This window comes from Oryzias latipes, chromosome 6 (genome assembly GCF_053564925.1).
Source record: "Oryzias latipes strain Hd-rR chromosome 6, Olatipes_Hd-rR_3.1".
NCBI lineage: Eukaryota > Metazoa > Chordata > Actinopteri > Beloniformes > Adrianichthyidae > Oryzias > Oryzias latipes.
In genome coordinates this window covers 31049775-31068179 of record NC_136242.1, presented here as the reverse complement: position 1 = coordinate 31068179, position 18405 = coordinate 31049775, and the positions used below count along the sequence as shown (strand labels likewise).

Sequence of the window (18405 nt, the reverse complement as noted above, 5' to 3'; positions counted from 1 at the left end):
AAAATACTGTTTAATGAGTATTTAGCGTAAATATTTGATGAATTGCAGCTTAACTTCAATTAAACATAAATACCATAAATACAAATAAGTAATAAACATTTATGAATTAAACAGTTTCAGTTTTATTAAAAAATAGTTTTAATAAACAAACATTTAAGTGAAAACAGACAAAATCACAGACACTGGTGAAAAGCCAGCGTGCTGGTTTCCAAACACAGATATTAAACATTAACAACGGCTTTAGAAAATGATTCAAATACATATTCAATCTGATATTTGTGTCCTAATGTAACAAAAGACAACAAAAAAGAAGATTTACATTGGAATCCTGAACTTTCATCTATTATTATTGCAGCAAAAAACAGTTGAAATCAAACTTCAGTGTGAAGAAGCTGCAGGAAGAGCTGTGACCACCAACCCCTGACCTCCACCTTCTCTATCCTGCAAGCACAAAAACCCCACAAACAAATTCTTTTCTGGATTAAAAATAAAAATAAAATGAAACAAGTTCTTGATTACATCTCAAAGGTTATGCAGCAGAAAACCATAAAAATGGCAGCAAAACACTCACTGCTTTGTAATCCAGAAACATTTCTTTGAAAGCCAGGAAGTCTGTGAAGGTCAACAGCGTGTCAAAGATGTCGCCCTGAACTTCATCTTTATGCTGCCTGGAGAGAGAGAGAAAAAAAAAACAAGCAGACTCCGTTTCCAGCTTCTCTGATGTCTCACAGAAGTTTCTACAACAATCATGGACGTGAAATAACTTTCTCCTTTTCTTCTGTTGCCCAATTTTAAGCTTTAGTTGACGCAAAGCCTGTGGTTACGTTTAAGTGGGAATGACTGCGTTTGATAGTTTTGGTTCATTTGCTTCAGGATGAAACATGGTTTGGTTTCATTAAATCACTGCAGCTTCTCACTGTTCCCCCTTTTAAACAGTTTGGAGTTCACCTGGACAACAAACTTGATCTCACTGCTCTGCAGAACTGAGAGGTTCGAAGGTCTTCTATCCCTGCAGCAATAAGGTTCTTGGCACTGCTGACGGAGGACGTTATTTCATGCTATTTGTTTTTATTGTTAGTATTTTAAGTTAACCTTTAACTTACTTATCAATGCATTCTGTTATCTTGTTTTTATAGTGTTATTTTTGGTCTAATTTATTTTTGTTTCTTCTCAGTGTGGTATGCGTGATTGTACGCTAGCCGTAACTGAATTTCTCCGTATGGAGATCAATAAAGTGTTCTCTCTCTCTTTCTCTCTCTGTCATGTTTACCTCGTTTTTCCTCGGACTCTCAGGATCCATACATACCAAGGTGGACTTAATTGCTGCTCTGTGATTGGCTGCTCATATATTCCATGAATCTAACTTTCTGCGCTGTGGTGAGGACACAGAGTTTATAACTTCTTGAGAAAACTACTTTTCTTAAAAAATATTTCAAATAAATTAAGTTTAATGTTGCAGGCTCTCCTCTCCTGTATGTTCTTCAGTCTATTGTGACCATGTTAATATGATATTAGCGTGTTTCCTGACAGTCGACGTGTGGTTGGGTCCCAGCTTACATGAGCAGCTCTGTGAAGGTGTTCATGTTGAAGTTGGGGATTCTCTCCATCAGCTTCTGCTCCAGGTGTTTCTCCAACAGGCCTACCTGGACAGCAGGCAAGACCCACAATTTAGTGCAAAAAACAAAAAAACAAAAGCAAAAAGTTATAGTTAAATGAAATACTTGAGGCGCTCACATATTCATTAAAGATGGACGTGTAGCTGAGCTTGTTCTCATCTAAACCATCAAACTCGAGGTAGTATTTCTCCATGAAATCCCCCCGGAGCTGCTGGAACTGATCCTCTGAAATGAAAGTAATCCACAGAAAAAAATGATATACGAGTATTTTTACTTGATAGTCCACCACTAACTTTTAAATGCAAATGAATTATCCAAAGCATGTTCTCTGCACAGTCTTCTCCCTACCAAAGTAAAGTGATCAATCCTACCCATGAAGATATCTTCTATACAGCCAATGACAGCGTCGAAGGCCGAGTCTGCCTCTGAAGAACTGGAGACATGGGTATGATTTATTCTTTAATGTTATGGAGCTAAAATTGTATCCTTAAAAGACGCAATATCTATAATATCCACTACAATCAGTGTTGACTTATAAAATACTGAGCAGAAGAGAAACATCACTGAAAACATGTGATATATTCAGTTCAGTCAAACTATTTTTACTTTGGTTTTTACATGATGTTTAGTTGAAATCTACTAATATGAAGGTTGTTTAACCCTGAATTCACCAGAGCATTTCCCAATGACATGGGATGTTTACATTGACATCGGAAGGACAAAGACCCCCCCCATAAGTTTAATTCAAAATCTGACATGGTTTCAAAAAGTTTTTACTGTAAACTTTTTGGTTAAAAAAACAAAACAAAAAAACGAAGCAAGAGTTGTGGCACATATTTGTGACACCCTTTGGAATAATCATTGGAACATTGGAGTTTCATATGTTTGTTTGTTTGTGGATTTACGTATTTTTATTTTGTCATTAAACATTGGATCTCTTTATATAACATTAAAAAAATAAGGACTACCGTTGGGCTACCAGGTTCATTGTGGAATTATTGTGTTTTATGATGGAAAAAGAATAATCTGCACCATAAAGATGGATATCAAGCATTGCCACAAAACAAAACAAAAAATAAAATAAAAGAATAAATTGTATAGAACAAATGAAAAGATCATAAAGGCCCTGGACTACTAAGGATTAATGTACTTTGGTGTGTGATCAACTTGGCTTTAAAATAAAATGAAGAAAATGAGGTGATATGCTGCCTCAATGCTGGGTCTCGATATAATCAATTTCATATTAAAAAAAAAACAAATACATTCATACATTTTAAATGATCCTAAACCCAGAGCATAAACTTACCAGGAAACAGCAATAATTTCTTCGTCCAAATTATCTTTATTCATGACGTCACACAAAGCGAAGCCTTGATCACCTGATGAATGAAACACAGCAAAACCCCAATTCCTTTTGAATGTCGTTAAATCACACAAATCCTTGATAAAAACGAAGATTTTTTTTTTACATAAGTTAATATGTTTTCAGGTTAGACGGGTATTTGTTGTTAAACGATCGTATCGATTTGCTGCTAATTAGGTATAGGTTTGCAAACATTTCATTTGCTAAAAACGAACCGCATCTGTAGAATTTCGACAATATTTTTCCTCAGAAACGTTTAAATCAGAATTCTCTTAGAATATTTACCTGAGTGAGACGTATTCCATTGTTTACAAGCCATATTTAATCAAATTAGCTGCCTTTCAATGGCGACAAAAAAAACTTGAGGGTTACTAAGGAAACGGCAATTGACTGTGCTCTCGTGTAACCCATCCGGCGCAACAAAACCTGCGCTCTTTGGTTCCTCCCTAGATATACGGCAGCGCATGATCACAGTGGCTGAGGGAGTAAAGAAAAAAAAGACAAAATATAGATATTTTTTAAAAACTACATGTGCTTTTTATAGTTAAGGTGCTAATCCTATCTAAAAACTAAAATTTCAATTAAACTGGCAAAACATTATAATCCTAATCTAGTCTGCAATCACAAAATGTAAATAACACAGTTGTGAGTTTTCACATTGGATTTGTTCTGTCCAAATGAATTTAACTCAAGTCACAAACAATTCCTCCTAGTTTCAACAGAGTCATTTCACTTCTCACTTATACTATCCTACCTCCTACTTGGTGGTGTCATAAAATAAGTTTCAGACAGATCTGATGTGGAATTTCAGAATAAAACCCAAATGAAATCAAGTACAAAAGCATTATTGCCTTTTTCTTCAGTCATCTTTTTTCTGACTTTTGTGTTGATTCTTCTTCAGCGCTATACTGTGCAGCTTTTATTCATACATAACTTGTTATAATTTATTAAAAAACAATAAAACGTTTTTGTTCTCTTGCAATTGTTCGAGAAACAGAGGCCATCATGAACATGGTAAAAAAAATGATTCCACAAAAAAAAAAGTCTTTGGGCCAAAATGTATCGTTTTAAAAGCACAACGTAGGCCAAATGAGAGTTTGAGACACCTAACATCCAGTGTCTTATAGCTATATAGTTTAAAAACTCCAACTTAAAGAGATTTCTTTGAACTTTCTAAACAATTCCAATTATTTTGCAGCCATCAAACAAGACTCAAACTATTTCTCATCAAGCCAGTGGATCAAAGAAGGATTTAAGACAGAATCACATTGACATACATTTATTACAAATATCACAAACCAGAAAACAACAACTCTTTGATAAATCACATCTTTGGGAGGTATGGGACACAATTCTTTTCATAGAAGTTTTAAATACAGTTCACAACTTATAAAGAAATCCTGAACTTCATCTTGAACCACAAAGACAACTAAGCTCATACCTCCATGTGCAAGGTGCTCGAGGACACAGTAACAAATGACGAGCAGCGTTTGTTGTACTAAGAGATGCATATTATTTTTATTTAGAGACCATTCGATTAAAATCTGACTGATTTTATAAATGCTGTTCATGCTATTTGGCTCTTCCATAAACAACGATGCATTTTAAAATCAGTTGGGACTGCGAAATAGGAAATGCAAGAACGTAATTAAGTTGCACTGAAGTTTTCCTGAAGGACAACCGTTCGTACATTTGTTTATGTCATGTGTCCGAGATCCGGTTCCGTAAACCTTGCAGATGCTTCAAGTAAACAGTAAACGAAAAAAAGAAGGCTGTGAATAGGAAAGGGAAATGATGGTGTTCTGAGCACAAAGAGGGGAACCATATTTTGATAAAGTCTTTGCCAATTCACGAAAAAAAACTTTTAATCTGCAGAATTGCATGCAAATGGTTTCCTTTGAACTGCTTCATACTCATCAAGCTATCAGCTTTTATTTTATTTTTATTATTAGCTAAATTGTTCAGTGTTTCAGTGCCAATTCAGACATCAAAATACATTTTTTATAAGTAGTCTTGAGTAAAGGGACAGTAGATTAACGTGACTAAAACGGTGTTCCACAAAGACGCATGTTTGATCTTCATTCAAAATGAAAACAGTTCTGTCTTTTTGGTCCTAAACAGTAGGTTTGCTCATGTTGAGGCTAAATTTAACATTTAGCGCACACAAAAAAGCAATATTTGAAAGTAAACAGGAATTTTTGGGGGGCATTTTGAAATTTGAAACCCCTTTATTTTTCTAATCATCGATAAGATTTATGGAAAGAACATCTGAGTAAAAAGCACAAAAGATCTTTTAGGTCTAACAGCCATGGAAAATTGTACGTCATTGGAGTCCTACTGCCGAACAGCGATTAAAGTTCGACAATTTTTGTAAAATGAATCAGAAAATGTACATTTTTAAACACCAAAAACAAAATTCTGATATTTCGTCCAGCAGTGATTTATTTTTTCCTATAACGCGCCCGAGCAATGGGCCGTCCACCAACACAGACAGTTAAGCTGCCAAAGATGTTGGAAATGAGAATGAAGATGCTACCATGAAAGTTATACCAACTATAGCCAGAAACAGGAACAAGTGACATCTCAATTGTATCTGTACCTTGCATTTAATACTGTAACTACAGGCTGTGTTCTCTTGAGATGCCCGGTCTGTCGGGATCTCTGACACATGCAGGATGGAGACGGGATTAAATAGAAGTAGCCTCTAGACTGGAAGTGCAGTGGAATCCTACTCGGCTTCAATAGTCTCTGCTCCACGCGTCTGAAAAACAAACGGTTAGTAAAAAGTTGTTGATTCTTGGCGCGGCTTCTGCAAGGCGTTATCAGATACTACAAAAGAGGAGACTGAAGCAAACGAGGAAAAAGCTTTTTGGGATTCAATCGCAGTCCGACTTCCCCTCTTCTTCTCTGCCGTCTTTCTTTTCTCCATCGCGCTGTCGCCAACTCCTCCGTATCCCAGAACTTACTATTTTGCTACCGTCACTATGGCACCTTCCTCACGACATCCGAGGAGACTCTCAGGAAACTATGCACCTCGTGCGTGTCTCTGTGTGGGACGACGGGCGTGTACTGTGTCAGGAGACGTGTGCAATGAGTCTGACGCGTGTCTGGATGTCTTGGCGGCACAGGGGGCACGTCTCTAACTGTAAGGCACACTCCATACACATACCACTGAAAAGACAAACCAGGAAACAAATCAATGTCCACGGAGAACCTGTGAGATCTGAAGGAAAAATGTGCATGCTTTAAAATAATTCCAATCGCATTCTGAGGAGTGCCGTACCCGTGTCCACAAGGCCGCAGTTCTGTGTCAGCCATGACATCACAGCACAGCGTGCAGCAGTTGTCTCGGATGCTCACTTGCTTCAGTAAGGCCAGACGCCGGTGTCTGAAACACCAGCAAGAACCAAAACTTGTTTCATTGTTGTGAATTCAATTCCGCTTGGCAGCACATCTTATATAGAAAACCACAGAATGTTTTCTTTGTTTATGCCACTGGTGAAGATTGGATGATGTGTCCCCTCTGTTACAGTTCCAGCTTCTTATTCAGGTTTTAACTGCATCAGAGTTTACACAAAAATCTATCAAATAAAGGTCAAATATAAATGCTTCAAAATAGCTTTTTTTCAGTACCGACATAGTACAGTTTTATTAACAATGTCCAGTTCTTGTTGATATTGCTTTCATAAACTATTCTGCTGATAAAAATCCAGGACTAAATCCCTAAAATCTCACTTTAAATATTCAAGTTGCAAACCCAGATGACAATGAATGACATTTTTACTTAGTTATCAAACAGATGCGGATAAAGAACAAGTGCCAGTCCCGCCCTCTGAACGGAATAATACACGGACACTCAAAGAACAGTCGGGTTCAGTTTTTCCAATTTCATAAAAACCCATAATGCCTCCTCAACTCCGTCGCCGGCTTTACCTTGGTAAGATGATCTTTTCACTGGCCAGTAAGGAGGCAAAGTCGTTGAAGGTGCTGAACTTGACTGAGGGCGGGTGACGGAAAGGCTTGGATCCAAAGTTAAACTCACACTGCTGGTAAGACATGAAGCTGGCTGCCGCAAAGAAACCAGACCTGGCAACGAAAACCGAGGAGGCTTCATCCAAAACAGGAAAAAAAAAGGAACAATATGGTCCCTTTAGGGGGGAAACTTACGTGGCCGATGAGAAAACTTGTTTTTCTGGCGGCAGTGGATTCCCGTTAAGATAAAAGATCATTTGCTTTTTACTGAGGTCCAACAAGAAGCCAATGGCATCTCCTACAAACAAACGCCCAAAACAGAAAGAGACGCTTGAACATTACGAGTTTCAGGGAGATTTCTTAGAAAAACAACTGTCAGCACAGCTTTATGACAAGGAGCATACCCTCCTTCCAGCAGGGGTGAGAATGAGGTTTACTGCGAGCGTTGTACCAGATGAGCTGCCTGCAGCCATCGTAGGCACACGAATATTCATCATCGCCGATCCCATAGCCCTCCTGACAAAAGCAAATATGAGGAAGATTATTAGTCTGCTGTTGCAGAACAATCAGCACAGAAGGTGTGGAGGCAGAAGACGGATGCATACATGGTTCAGGAACTTGCTGTCCTTGGTGGCCCATCCGATCTGCATGACTCCTGACGTAATAACCGTCACCTCATAGTACCAAACGCCAGAATCCACGCAGAAGGTGCAGCGCACGCTCTCGAAGGATGAAGCGTCACATCGTGCCTGAAAGACAAAAAATAAAAAAATTCAATATTTTACCAATGAAAACCTCCAAACTGGAGAAATGGTTTCGGGGGCGGCTCAGACTAACCTCAAGTCCGGTCGGGGAGATCTTGAGGTACTCACTGACGTCGTTGCTGTTGAGCATGGCGTTGATATTGGTCAAGTTGACCTTTTCATATGTAAAACGGCGACCCTCTTTCAGAACTGAAAAGAAGAAAACGAGTGAAAACTTCACAACTAAAACATCAGTGTGAATGAGCTTCCTGAATGCGAATATAATCAAAACAACTCACACAGATTGTCAAGACTCCACTGTGAACAGAACCCGACCTGTCTCTTCAGGTAATCGGAGTGGTCGGCCCACGACTCCAGGACGGCGAGTCGATCACTGATCGAAGACTCAGACACCGTCAGCTTGTTTTCACCTGTGGTCGAAAAGATTCAGGTGTGAGCAGGACAGTTAAATCAACCATGTTAAAAAACACACACACACAAAAAGAGTGAATGTAAAAGTCTGTCCAGGAGGATTAGCAGAATGAAGAGGTTCAGAGCTCCACATGTTTCTGTTCCCATTCAGGTGCAGTTTTAGATTTTACGAAACTTAAAATACATTCAAAGCATAATTTTCCACTGTTGACTCTTCTAAATGCAGTGAACACATCCATAATGAAAAACAGTTAAAAAAGTCTTCTAAATACTAAACGAATTTATAAAATGTTATTAGAAACACGAAAAAAACAATATGAAAAACGAAAATGTCAAGCCACTTCAGGAGATAATCTACTAGATAATATATATTGTCCTTTATAAATTTGGATTTTAATTTTAAAATAAAGAGGGAAAAAAAACTTAAATAAATATAAATCACAATAAGATGATAAAAAAAATCAATCTGGGTGGTAATATTGTTTTCCATTTGATAAAAAAAAAAAGTTTCATTTTTAAATAATGTTAAAGAAGGGAAGTATTTAGACACAAAAGAATTCCAGTCATGCTTTACTGCTTCATCCGTTGTGAGAGGACTTACTGGTCTGGGAGAACTTCTCCAGTGCGATGAGAGCAAACAGCATGACAGTCGGATGAGCCTCAGAGCTCTGCAAGAAGAGCCACAGAACATTTCATCTGCATTCATTTATAAAGAAAATTTTATAAATATTTAACACAATGTAATAAAGAATAAGTAATAAAAATTCCACCTTCCAACATTAAAACTTGATTTACCAACCTAATTATCATCTCCACCCACAGTTGTAGCATTCATTCGCTCATTACTAACAGCAATATCATCAAGCGAGCGATATTACCCATCACCCACTGCAGGATAACTAGGTCTGTCATCTGACCAAAGGTAAAACCAAACACCTTTGTCGATCCTAATACATCTGCAATGACAGCAGCAGTTACATGAGGTTTCCTCACCAGGCTCTCCAGAAGATACTCAAGGGTTCCTGGACTCAGCAACCCAACACTGGCTGGTCCTGCAGATAAACAACAACAAAAAGGAAATATTTTTCTTTAAAAAAAATCAAATGACATAACGTGAAAATGAAATTTAATAGTAAAAAATAGAAGATTTGGAATCACTGGATAACATTTGTGAAATTTCTGGGGTTCTTTGTTTTAAAAGGTTAACATAGTAACATAAAAGTCATACCATAGACAATCTATGTTTACAAATAAGCGTCTTCAGGCTCGATTATAAGAATACAGATGATCAACAATAATTGATATGCTTCCATGAAAGACGGCAAATGTACCAGCAAGCTTTTCTGCCAGGCATCCCAGAACCGCTGTGGTGTTTCTGTGTTTAGCGGGGCTGAGAGCGTGCTGCTTCGCCACCGCCGAGCTCAGGTTCAACATGTCGGAGAGCTTCTGGAGAGCATCCTGGAGAGACGCGGATCAAATCAAACAACAGGGAGTCAACACGGCTGCGGGGACGCAGAGCGCCATCAGTTGAGAGCAAAGCGCGTCGTTGGAGATCAGACCTTGGTTGGCAGAGGACACTCGTCCAGTAAGAGAGTGATGACTGCAGGACCCAGCGGATCGTCCAGAGGGATTACTCGTATCAACGACTGGACGACTTCCAGCCAACCATCATCTAAGACAATGGAAATAAATTTAGCAGTTTCAACATTTTTAAATTAGGGCTGTAACCAGTATCCAAATTAATGTTCACAATCTATTCCCGAAGATTTTCGTACAAATATCTGTGACGTCTGAGATCGCCAATAAGCGATCCTTATAGTTATAGTAAAGCATAGTCAAATACACTTTGGGCAATGCAATTATTCCTCTCAATTTGCAGAATAATGTTGGATTTTAAGTGTAAATAGGGCGATATGGAACAAAAATAAAATCTCATTTTTTTCAGAAACAAATTAGCTTTTTTAATTGTAATCCATTTTTTCTAACCCCTTTAACTTTCTTAAATAAAAATGAAAAATGAGAGAAAACATTTGACCAACACTTATTTTAACATCTCCTTTGGGAGTTCACCTGAACAGAAAGTGCAATTAAACACAAGCAATGATCAAAATGCCTGTAAAACAATGCGGCAGGTGTTTTGTGAACTGCCGCTAGCTTGAGCATCTCTTAGACAGCAGCACTTTTCTGTTTCAGATGTTTAAACAAATTCGGTGTACTTCCACTTTTGGCAGCAACAGTGTTCAAAAAGATTTTACAGCGTGGGGCTTGTTGCTCCACAGAACTAAAGTAAATGTTCCTATTTTGAGAACAAGCTCCCTTTTTCCTGGTTTCCATTTTAAAGTGGGCTGACCTTACTTTGAACGGGAGCCTAAGAGAGCAGGATTCTGGGGGAAAAAATTAAATTTTACCAAAATTGAGTTTTCTTTAAACTGCAAATTCAAATTAACTGATAAAATGAACTCAACTAAAAGTTTGCGCTACTTTCACAGGAAGTAAAAACATTTTTTTAAAGGGCCTATACTATCCAAAATCCATTTTTTGAGCTTTTAAGTGTTTTATAATGTTCATTTTTCACTAAAAGACACCGCAATACGGTATTTTGATCCGTATAACCCATTTCTGAGTGTCAGAAAAGTGTCTAAAAACCTGCGTTCTGACCGTCAGCCCCACCCAATCCACGAAAAGGGTGGGTTCTGACGAGCTGACGTAGACCGGCTGCCAGCCCCGCCCCCCAGTATAACAGACACACCCACTTTCTCTGTGGAGCTAGCTGTGATCGGCTAAACGCTTTGCCTTCATATGCACAACATGCACGTCCATCTTTGCAGAAGTTCTGATGTTGTTTATTTTGTGAAAGAAACGCAGACTCTAGATTGACGTCATGAAAGGGGCGGCACCCACACGCAGAAAAAGGCGGAGCCTCAGAGATCGAGTCATCTTACTTCCAGGTAGAAAAAGAACTCAGGAAAACTACTCGTACGTCAGAAAAAAGATCGTACGTTTGTGCGCCAAAGGTAACATATTATCATACACTTGAATATTGTGATCTGCTGATCAATTAAGTAACCTCATGAGACTGTCCACTGGTGGAGAGGCCACAGCAAAACAAGTCTGCAAAAATGTTCATCTAAAGTTTTGTCCGTTTTTCCGTATTTCCAATAATGATGAAAAAAGCCAGTTTATGAAACCTGCTTGTTGTTAAATCCTGTAGTCAGACTGTGAGTTGTTCCATTTTTATTGCATCCATCGACTGGAATTGCAGTTTTTAAGGATGGAGAACATTTTTTAGTAAATGTTGTTCAATGATCCAAAACATCAGTGATGTTGATATTTTGTTTGCTGCTGAAGTTAACCAGGTTGACAGAAAAACCTTTGAGTGTGACGTTGTTTTAAGTGATAAAAAGCCTTTCTATCTTTCTAAATCTGTGAGATTTTATCCATTTTGTTCTCCTGTTCTAAATAAAGGTAAGCATAATGGTGATTAATTACATTTTTTAATTTGTTGTAATACATTAAAAAGACATACATATAGCAGCCGTTCACACATAATATATGGAATAATGGGTTGTGATTTGAACTGTGAATCCCTGATCTTGATGTATAGTAATGATGCTATTTAAATTATGCACTTTGCAGAAGATAAATTTGCATGACACCTTGAGTTAAGGACATTTATGTAGCATGACTCAAATGAAGAAAATCTGTCTATTTTTAAAAAGGCTAATTTTATGATTTTCTAATAATCATCAGAACCAAGGAGGGTTTTGGCATTTCTCATCTGAATTTTTCAGACTCTCAATTCATTCCTGAATAACTTAATTTCTTTTCAGAAGCTTCTTCGAAAAAAAAAATCTTTTAAATGATATGAATTCCTTTTTGCGATGAATTTCTATGGAAAAACGCAGATATTAGGGTAGATCTCTGAACTACAACTGAGCGGTTAGTGAGACTGGCTCTGATTTATGAACATTACCGTGATACAAAAACCATGACAACAACAACAACAACACAGACTACTTATCTATTAGCTGACTTGTTTAGAAACTTAAAACTCCTCTGATCTGGTGTTTGAAGATTAAATTCCCCTTGAATCCTTGGTAAACCAAAAGTGAAGCTGAAAGCTTTGCTTCAGTATTGATTTGCTGTGAAGCCACGCAGCTTTGGGCCCTGAAGGCATCACACCCCCTCAGTTGAAAGCAGGCTCCAAACACAAGAGCGCTGAGCTTTCTGTGACAGGAACAACCACTTTTTACCAAATTCTCTTTATAAACCCCACTCTGACCATCTTTTGATCTATTTTCAAAGCGTCCCCAGTGGTCTTTTAATTATGATTATGCGGTTTTTAGCAAAAACCTGTTGTTTTCTAGGACATAGTTTCTACATTCAGTGTCTGCCCGCCTGCTTTCGTCGGCTGTTTTGATCTCACAAGGCGATCCCAGCAGGTCTACAGAGAGCACCTTTCTTAATTCTTGGAATCATTATCAGTAAATGTCCTTAGGAATCCCAATCAGAATTAGTCAAGTGTTCTTACTGAGTGTCAAATTGATGTTGACATTCATAAATACAGCTGTTTTGTATGACAAAGTTTTATTTGTGTTGAGATTTGTGTTTAATCCATTTACTAGTTTTTGTTGTGTTTCTCACCTGTTTCTGCCATCTCATGAAGGGTAATCATGGAATAAGGCGGCTCTTGATCACTGAAAGAAAAAATAAAGTGTCAGTCCTCATAGTTAGAACAGTTTTATTGTTTTTACTGCACCTAAACAGACATTTATCCAGATTTATATTTTTGATTGCTTTACAAAAAATATGGAAGTTAGTCAAATTAAAATTATTAAGTTGTTAACGTATTACAAAAACAGGATTGATGAGAAAACAATCGCATCTGTAGAATCTCAGAGAAAATTAATTTGTGAAGAAATGCAGACACTAGGGTGAGGCTGAAACTATGACTAACTGGCCTCAGATCCTGTTGACAGCTAGGCTGCTTTTGCTTTCGCCTGTTCCGAACTGAAAACTGTAGAAGCATACATTTCAAAATAAACAGTCATTACTGGAAAAAAAAATTTAGTTTCACAATAAAGCTGCATCCATTGACTCAAAAATCCAATGAAAAATCCAATGAAAGATCAATCCCCCACGCGGCTTTTTCTTTTTCCCTCTCCAACACCGCTCATTCTGTCACTTAATTAAAACGATGTGCAGCTTTATTGTGAAAATGAAAAAGCATTTCCTGTATTGACTTTTATTCTGAAATATGAGACACACTTTTGCTTCCATAGAAAGCTGTTGCTCTAAAAGATTTCGTTCTCAAACTGCCTCCATAAACGCATCACATTCAGAAGAGTTTAAAGGTTCTCTGAAGTTTTGGAAACTACATTTTAGCTGTCAGCTGTTTTCCATTCATCTACTTCTGTTTCAGGTTTGAAGCTCACAGAATTGTGGAACAATAAATCAAGTCTCTCAAGAACATTTGGAAGTTTCTATTAACAGCTTGAAATAAATTTAAAAACAAAAAATATTTTCATATAGTATGGTTTTATTTACTCTCTCAGCTTTTAAAGCTAAACAAACATTTAGGGTAAAACTTCATTTCCTTCACAATAAGACTCAGAATCCCACTGGCCTTAACTTCTACGCAGTTTCATTAACAACATTGTTCTTTTCCTTCATCCTATGCAGATTATTAGTTACAAACGTCGACTGACCTGCTTGGCTTAACGTTCAAACTGGAAACGGCAAGACACTGGATGAATATACACACCTATGTGTCATGGTGAGATGCTGGCCAGTAAACTGAATTATCATTCGTGATAATATCATACAGCCGGAAAGAAACCGACTTTCTGACTATTACCGGAAATTCAGTTTTCTTTTTCAGCAACCTATAACTTCTACAGATTGCACACAGACATGTAAATAAAATTCAATTAGGACAAAAAAAAACATAGAAGTTTATGGTTTTAGGATTATTCTGACTTATAGAAAATCAGAACAGAAATTTGACTGTAGCTGAAATTAAAATATAAATTGTCTTTTTTGTTGTTTTAAAAAAATCCCAAACAATTATTTTTTCCCTTGAAAGTTCCCTTTACTAAGGAAACAGGAAGCAGTGAACGGTGAACAACTTTTCTTCAGAAAAAAGTTTCAAGAAAGAGGGAGATGAAGAAGACTTTTCTAAAAACACCTCAGCTAACATTGGGGTTGTTATGGCTTAGGTAAAGTGGCTGTCCTCTTGATTGTAAAGTTCGATTCCTGGTTTTAAAAGCCTTCAAATCGATTTCTCCTTAAGCTGCGGATGAAATGAAAATGCACTTTGAGTGGTCAACTCGGCTGGAGAAGCTTTATATAACTGCAGTCCATTTACAGAAAATATTAGTGCAGCTAAACGGGAAATGACAGCTGCAAATATAGAAGCTAATGACATGGTTCAGGACTTTCCTCTTTATTTTTATTATTGTAAAGCTCATCTGTGCCTTGATGGCGTAGTTAAGTGCTAAAAATTCCCTTTGTACATGCTTTGACCCATTAAAATCAATAATTCCTCTTTTTAGAAGGAGGATATTTAGTCAAATCAGTTATTTGATAATCTATTGTGTTTTTAAAAGGGTTTTAGAAACATTTTCTGGTTTACTGCAAAAATGAGAAAAGCCAAACTAAAAGATGAAACCTGGTCTAGAAATATTGACGTCATTTCTGTGAAAACTGTTCCTCATTTTAGTATATTCAAATGACTTAGACTGGAAAACAGATATAGTTTAAAAAAAGAAATGTAACACTGGTATGGCAGCAGTTATAGTAACATCATAGTACCAGAATTGACAAAGCCTCTTGGATAACAGGTGAAACGTCGTCTAACTTTAAAACCAAGTCCAGATGACAGCCCCTAAACCTACTACAATGGAACCAACCTGGATGAATGAGAGTCTTCATAGACCGTACCATCAAGGCTATTCAATAATTCTTAAACTGTGAAGTTTTGAATTTAAAAGCAAGCTGTTCCTTTTAGTCCCATATTTCTATTGTTAACTGAACTGGTTGGACTTACTTGTCTACAAGTGTTCTGATTACAGCCAAGGTGTCCAGCACCAGGACATCCACATTCTGCTTCTTCCGTCTGGGCTCATGGGGTCCCCGTCCACGGCGTGGTGGTCTGACCGGATCTCTGGGCCGGCTGCTTCTCGCCTCTGCAGCATCTATGCCGACCACTGTGCTGTGATCCACCCGCCGAGCCGGTCCTCGAGTCGCCCTGGTCGACCCGTGATGATGGTCCTCCACGTCACTATCGTCTCGGCACACGCAGCTGTTACCCATGGTTCCAGTGTCGAAGACCACACTAGTAAGGGTCTCCCAGAATGGATGAAGGGAATTTGAGGACAGAGAGAGGAGAACCTGTGCAAGGCTCCTGCAGGCACAGAAAGTGATCCAGGATGCTACTATCATATCATTTGAAGCGCTTGATTTGGGGGGGTTCTTGTCCCAATATGCTGGGTGGGGTCAGCAGAAGTGATCATACTGTTGTCAAGCGGAGACTTGTTTTGTGGTGTAAAATTGTATGACCGGTCAGATGATGCAATGGAGAAAACTGTAAACATAATCGCCCGCAAGGTCTCAAGTCAAGCTCTCACCTGGGGCTCCCATAGCTGTGAAAAATCAAAAACAAGGAAGATTACATTCTGCTTTATAGGTAAACCAATCATCAGACGTCTTAGAGTACTGGGCAATCGTTTGAACATTTCTGATTTCAATTCCTCTCCGTTTATATACAAGAAAATATAATTTACAACTGAGGTTGTCTAAAAAAATATATATATAAAAATGTTGATTATATAATGCTTTGAGAGATGTTTTCACTTGTAATTATGAACAAATGAAAGACATTTTGTCATTATTATTTAATTATTTCAAACTGATAAAATAAATAATTTATTTGTTATTATTTATTTATTATTTGTAAATATTAACTGGTTTTTTTTGTTTGTTTGTTTTTTAGCTATGGTCACAAATTAGTCTCCCCCATCCAGGGATAATGTAAAGTTCTATCTAAGCTTCATAAACAGAAATACAAACATGAATCACAATATTCAAAGTTCGAAAGGGGTTTTGGAAGTGTTTTTTTTTTTTATTAATTCAATTAATTCCAAACTTAAATTTATACAAACAACATTTTTACAGAATTACAAGAAATAAACACACAGACTTAAAAATACAATCAAAGGTTTTTAGAAAAAAGTTAATGTTTATTATTGTTGACTCCCTTAAATCAATTTCTTATGTCACCCTTCATAGTTGATTTAAATATTTTTATTGATTGACTATTTTTTAACATCTTTTTAAATGCATTTGTTCTCACGGCTGGTTTCATATTCTCAGACTGGATTTATTATCTCTTAAATGGAAAGAATGCTTCATACATTAAATTTCAGAAATTAGCTCAGCCTGAAAGGTGAATTAAGTAAATTTAAGTATGTAAATATAATATGTTACAGCCTTACTCTTAATGTCACAAATAATCAGTCATGTTTGCATTTAAATAACATAATACTAGTCATTTAAATGAAGTAGACAAATAATGTTTTGGTTCAAAATAGTTGATGTCAACTAAAAAAAATAAAACCATAGAATTTAAGACAAAATATATAGACATTTTTACAGTAAATGCAAACTGTTATGATTTAATAATAAGAACTAGCTGTGTTGACAAACATGAGCTTTACGTAGCTGATTAGCAATTTAGCCACCCGCAAACCCAGCCCTCATGAACGACAAGTTTAACAAACTTTGAGTAATTATCATATTCAAAATAATCGATTCTACTAAAAGATACTTACAATGATTCCACTTGAACAAGGCTTGTTGTACAAAAAGGCAGTCAATGAAAAACAAAGTAGTTCCCCCCCAAAAATAACAAAACAGACAGCTAACAAGGCTGTGTTTTAGCTAGCCTGCTAGCCGAGCTGAACGCACCTCTCCTGTCAGACACTAGTGAGCAGCGACGACGTTCCCGCGGTCCTCAAGCCCCACAAAGCTGTCGGGATACATATACAGGGTCCGCGCGTCTTCTTAATATACATACTAACGGAAAAAGTGGTGTATTCGTGGCAAACACATCGTACAAATTTTAACGACGCTGCTAAAACGCTAGCTGCTAGCTAAGTTCCGTAGCGCTGGCAACTACGGGGTTGGTCATCATCAGCTGTGAAGGGGGGGAGGAGGAGGGAGGACTGGGAACTACTAATAAAGTTTTTTTTTTCAATAATACATTTATTTTACGTTCTTTAAAAAACGGTATTATTTTTGTTGATTAAATAAATATTTTAGGCATTTTTTCACACTTAAATGTATGCATAAAATAAAAACACGAATTTTTCTTGAAAACAAAATGTATAATAACATATAATAACAAAAACATATTAAACTTGGTCATGAAAAAACAATAATAAAGTTAAAAAAAAATCAACAAAAAATAAAAACAAAAAATTAAAATGACATTCTTTAACAAATAAAAAATAGTAAATAAATAAATCAATCAAAAACTTTGTTCACTTTTTAAAAGAAATTGTCAACAGATGTTTCAACAAACTAACTCCATAATTAGAAATAACAGGTTAAAAAGGGGCTATTTTGACTCAGGGAAAAAAGAGGTTAAAATAAAACTACAATGGGCCCCGAAAAACTTTATTGTTCCAAAACTAACCTAAAAATAGATCCCAACGTGACTAGCCTGAGAAGTGGGTTGCAGAACAAGTGTTTTAAGAGTGAAGAAAAGAAAAAGTAGATTCATCCTCATACTGAACATCATCGGCTGCCCTCTCACCTCACTGAAGGATATCTACCGCTGCCTCAGCAGAGTGACTAGCATCATCACTGACTCCACCCAACCTGCTTTCCCCTGTTTGGTCTGCTGCCCTCTGGCAGAAGATACAGGTCCATCAGAACCAGGACAAACAGACTAAGGAACAGCTTTTTTTCCACAGGCAATCACTATACGGGCTACACATACTTCCAACAACTACACCCCACTCTGAAGTTTTACAAATGCTAAATCACTGACTACTACACATGTGTGCAATATCTTGACTTCTGTGCGATAACACACAATATTTGTAAGCTGCGCTCACAGCAACTCAACTCATTCCATTCTATTTTGTCCATATATATAACATTTAACTGTTTCTGTACATATTGTACATTTTTTGTTAGAGATGTGAGTACAGTATTTCTATTTTTTTATTTATCTTCATCACTCTAAGGCTGCTGCTATTTCATTGTATCAACA

The 18405-nt window shown here is 37.1% G+C and overlaps 2 protein-coding genes across 6 annotated transcripts; both read right to left on the bottom strand.

Annotated features, from left to right (window-relative positions):
* Nucleotides 1–98: 98 nt before the first annotated feature.
* arl2bp (ADP-ribosylation factor-like 2 binding protein) lies at nucleotides 99–3415 on the bottom strand. Its single transcript, XM_004069829.5, has 7 exons — nucleotides 3265–3415; nucleotides 2923–2995; nucleotides 1988–2049; nucleotides 1735–1841; nucleotides 1558–1643; nucleotides 572–668; nucleotides 99–441 (listed from the first exon to the last, which is right to left on the bottom strand). Exons 1-7 carry the CDS (start codon nucleotides 3296–3298, stop codon nucleotides 379–381), a joined length of 522 nt encoding a protein of 173 aa, XP_004069877.1. The 5' UTR covers nucleotides 3299–3415; the 3' UTR covers nucleotides 99–378.
* An 827-nt stretch (nucleotides 3416–4242) lies between these two features.
* rspry1 (ring finger and SPRY domain containing 1) lies at nucleotides 4243–17336 on the bottom strand. 5 transcript variants are annotated; one of them, XR_013656476.1, is made up of 16 exons: nucleotides 16958–17336; nucleotides 15175–15769; nucleotides 12771–12823; nucleotides 9686–9798; nucleotides 9458–9584; nucleotides 9120–9178; nucleotides 8728–8794; nucleotides 7994–8125; nucleotides 7789–7904; nucleotides 7557–7700; nucleotides 7356–7467; nucleotides 7147–7249; nucleotides 6913–7065; nucleotides 6263–6367; nucleotides 5946–6150; nucleotides 4243–5740 (listed from the first exon to the last, which is right to left on the bottom strand). XR_013656476.1 is itself a non-coding variant. In XM_020704243.2 (16 exons), exons 3-16 carry the CDS (start codon nucleotides 15438–15440, stop codon nucleotides 6054–6056), a joined length of 1647 nt encoding a protein of 548 aa, XP_020559902.1. In that variant the 5' UTR covers nucleotides 15441–15531; nucleotides 15755–15769; nucleotides 17094–17213; the 3' UTR covers nucleotides 4243–6053. The 5 variants fall into 5 exon arrangements, 4 of the variants coding, with proteins under 4 accessions (XP_020559902.1, XP_011474765.1, XP_004069876.1 ...); XM_020704243.2 differs by having other exon boundaries at nucleotides 4243–6150; nucleotides 15175–15531; nucleotides 15755–15769; nucleotides 17094–17213; XM_011476463.3 differs by having other exon boundaries at nucleotides 4243–6150; nucleotides 15175–15531; nucleotides 15755–15769; nucleotides 16958–17099.
* Between the last annotated feature and the right edge of the window lie 1069 nt (nucleotides 17337–18405).

Coding starts and splice junctions, on each gene's coding strand:
- arl2bp (XM_004069829.5), bottom strand. CDS start 3,298: ATGGCTTGTAAACAATGGAATACGTCTCACTCAG. Junction 2,050..2,922: donor GAAATTATTGCTGTTTCCTG/GTAAGTTTATGC, acceptor CCATGTCTCCAG/TTCTTCAGAGGCAGACTCGG. Junction 442..571: donor TGTTTCTGGATTACAAAGCA/GTGAGTGTTTTG, acceptor TTGTGCTTGCAG/GATAGAGAAGGTGGAGGTCA.
- rspry1 (XM_004069828.4), bottom strand. CDS start 15,569: ATGATAGTAGCATCCTGGATCACTTTCTGTGCCTGCAGGAGCCTTGCA. Junction 12,824..15,174: donor ATCAGAACACTTGTAGACAA/GTAAGTCCAACC, acceptor TTTTTCTTTCAG/TGATCAAGAGCCGCCTTATT. Junction 8,795..9,119: donor AGTATCTTCTGGAGAGCCTG/GTGAGGAAACCT, acceptor CTCTTCTTGCAG/AGCTCTGAGGCTCATCCGAC.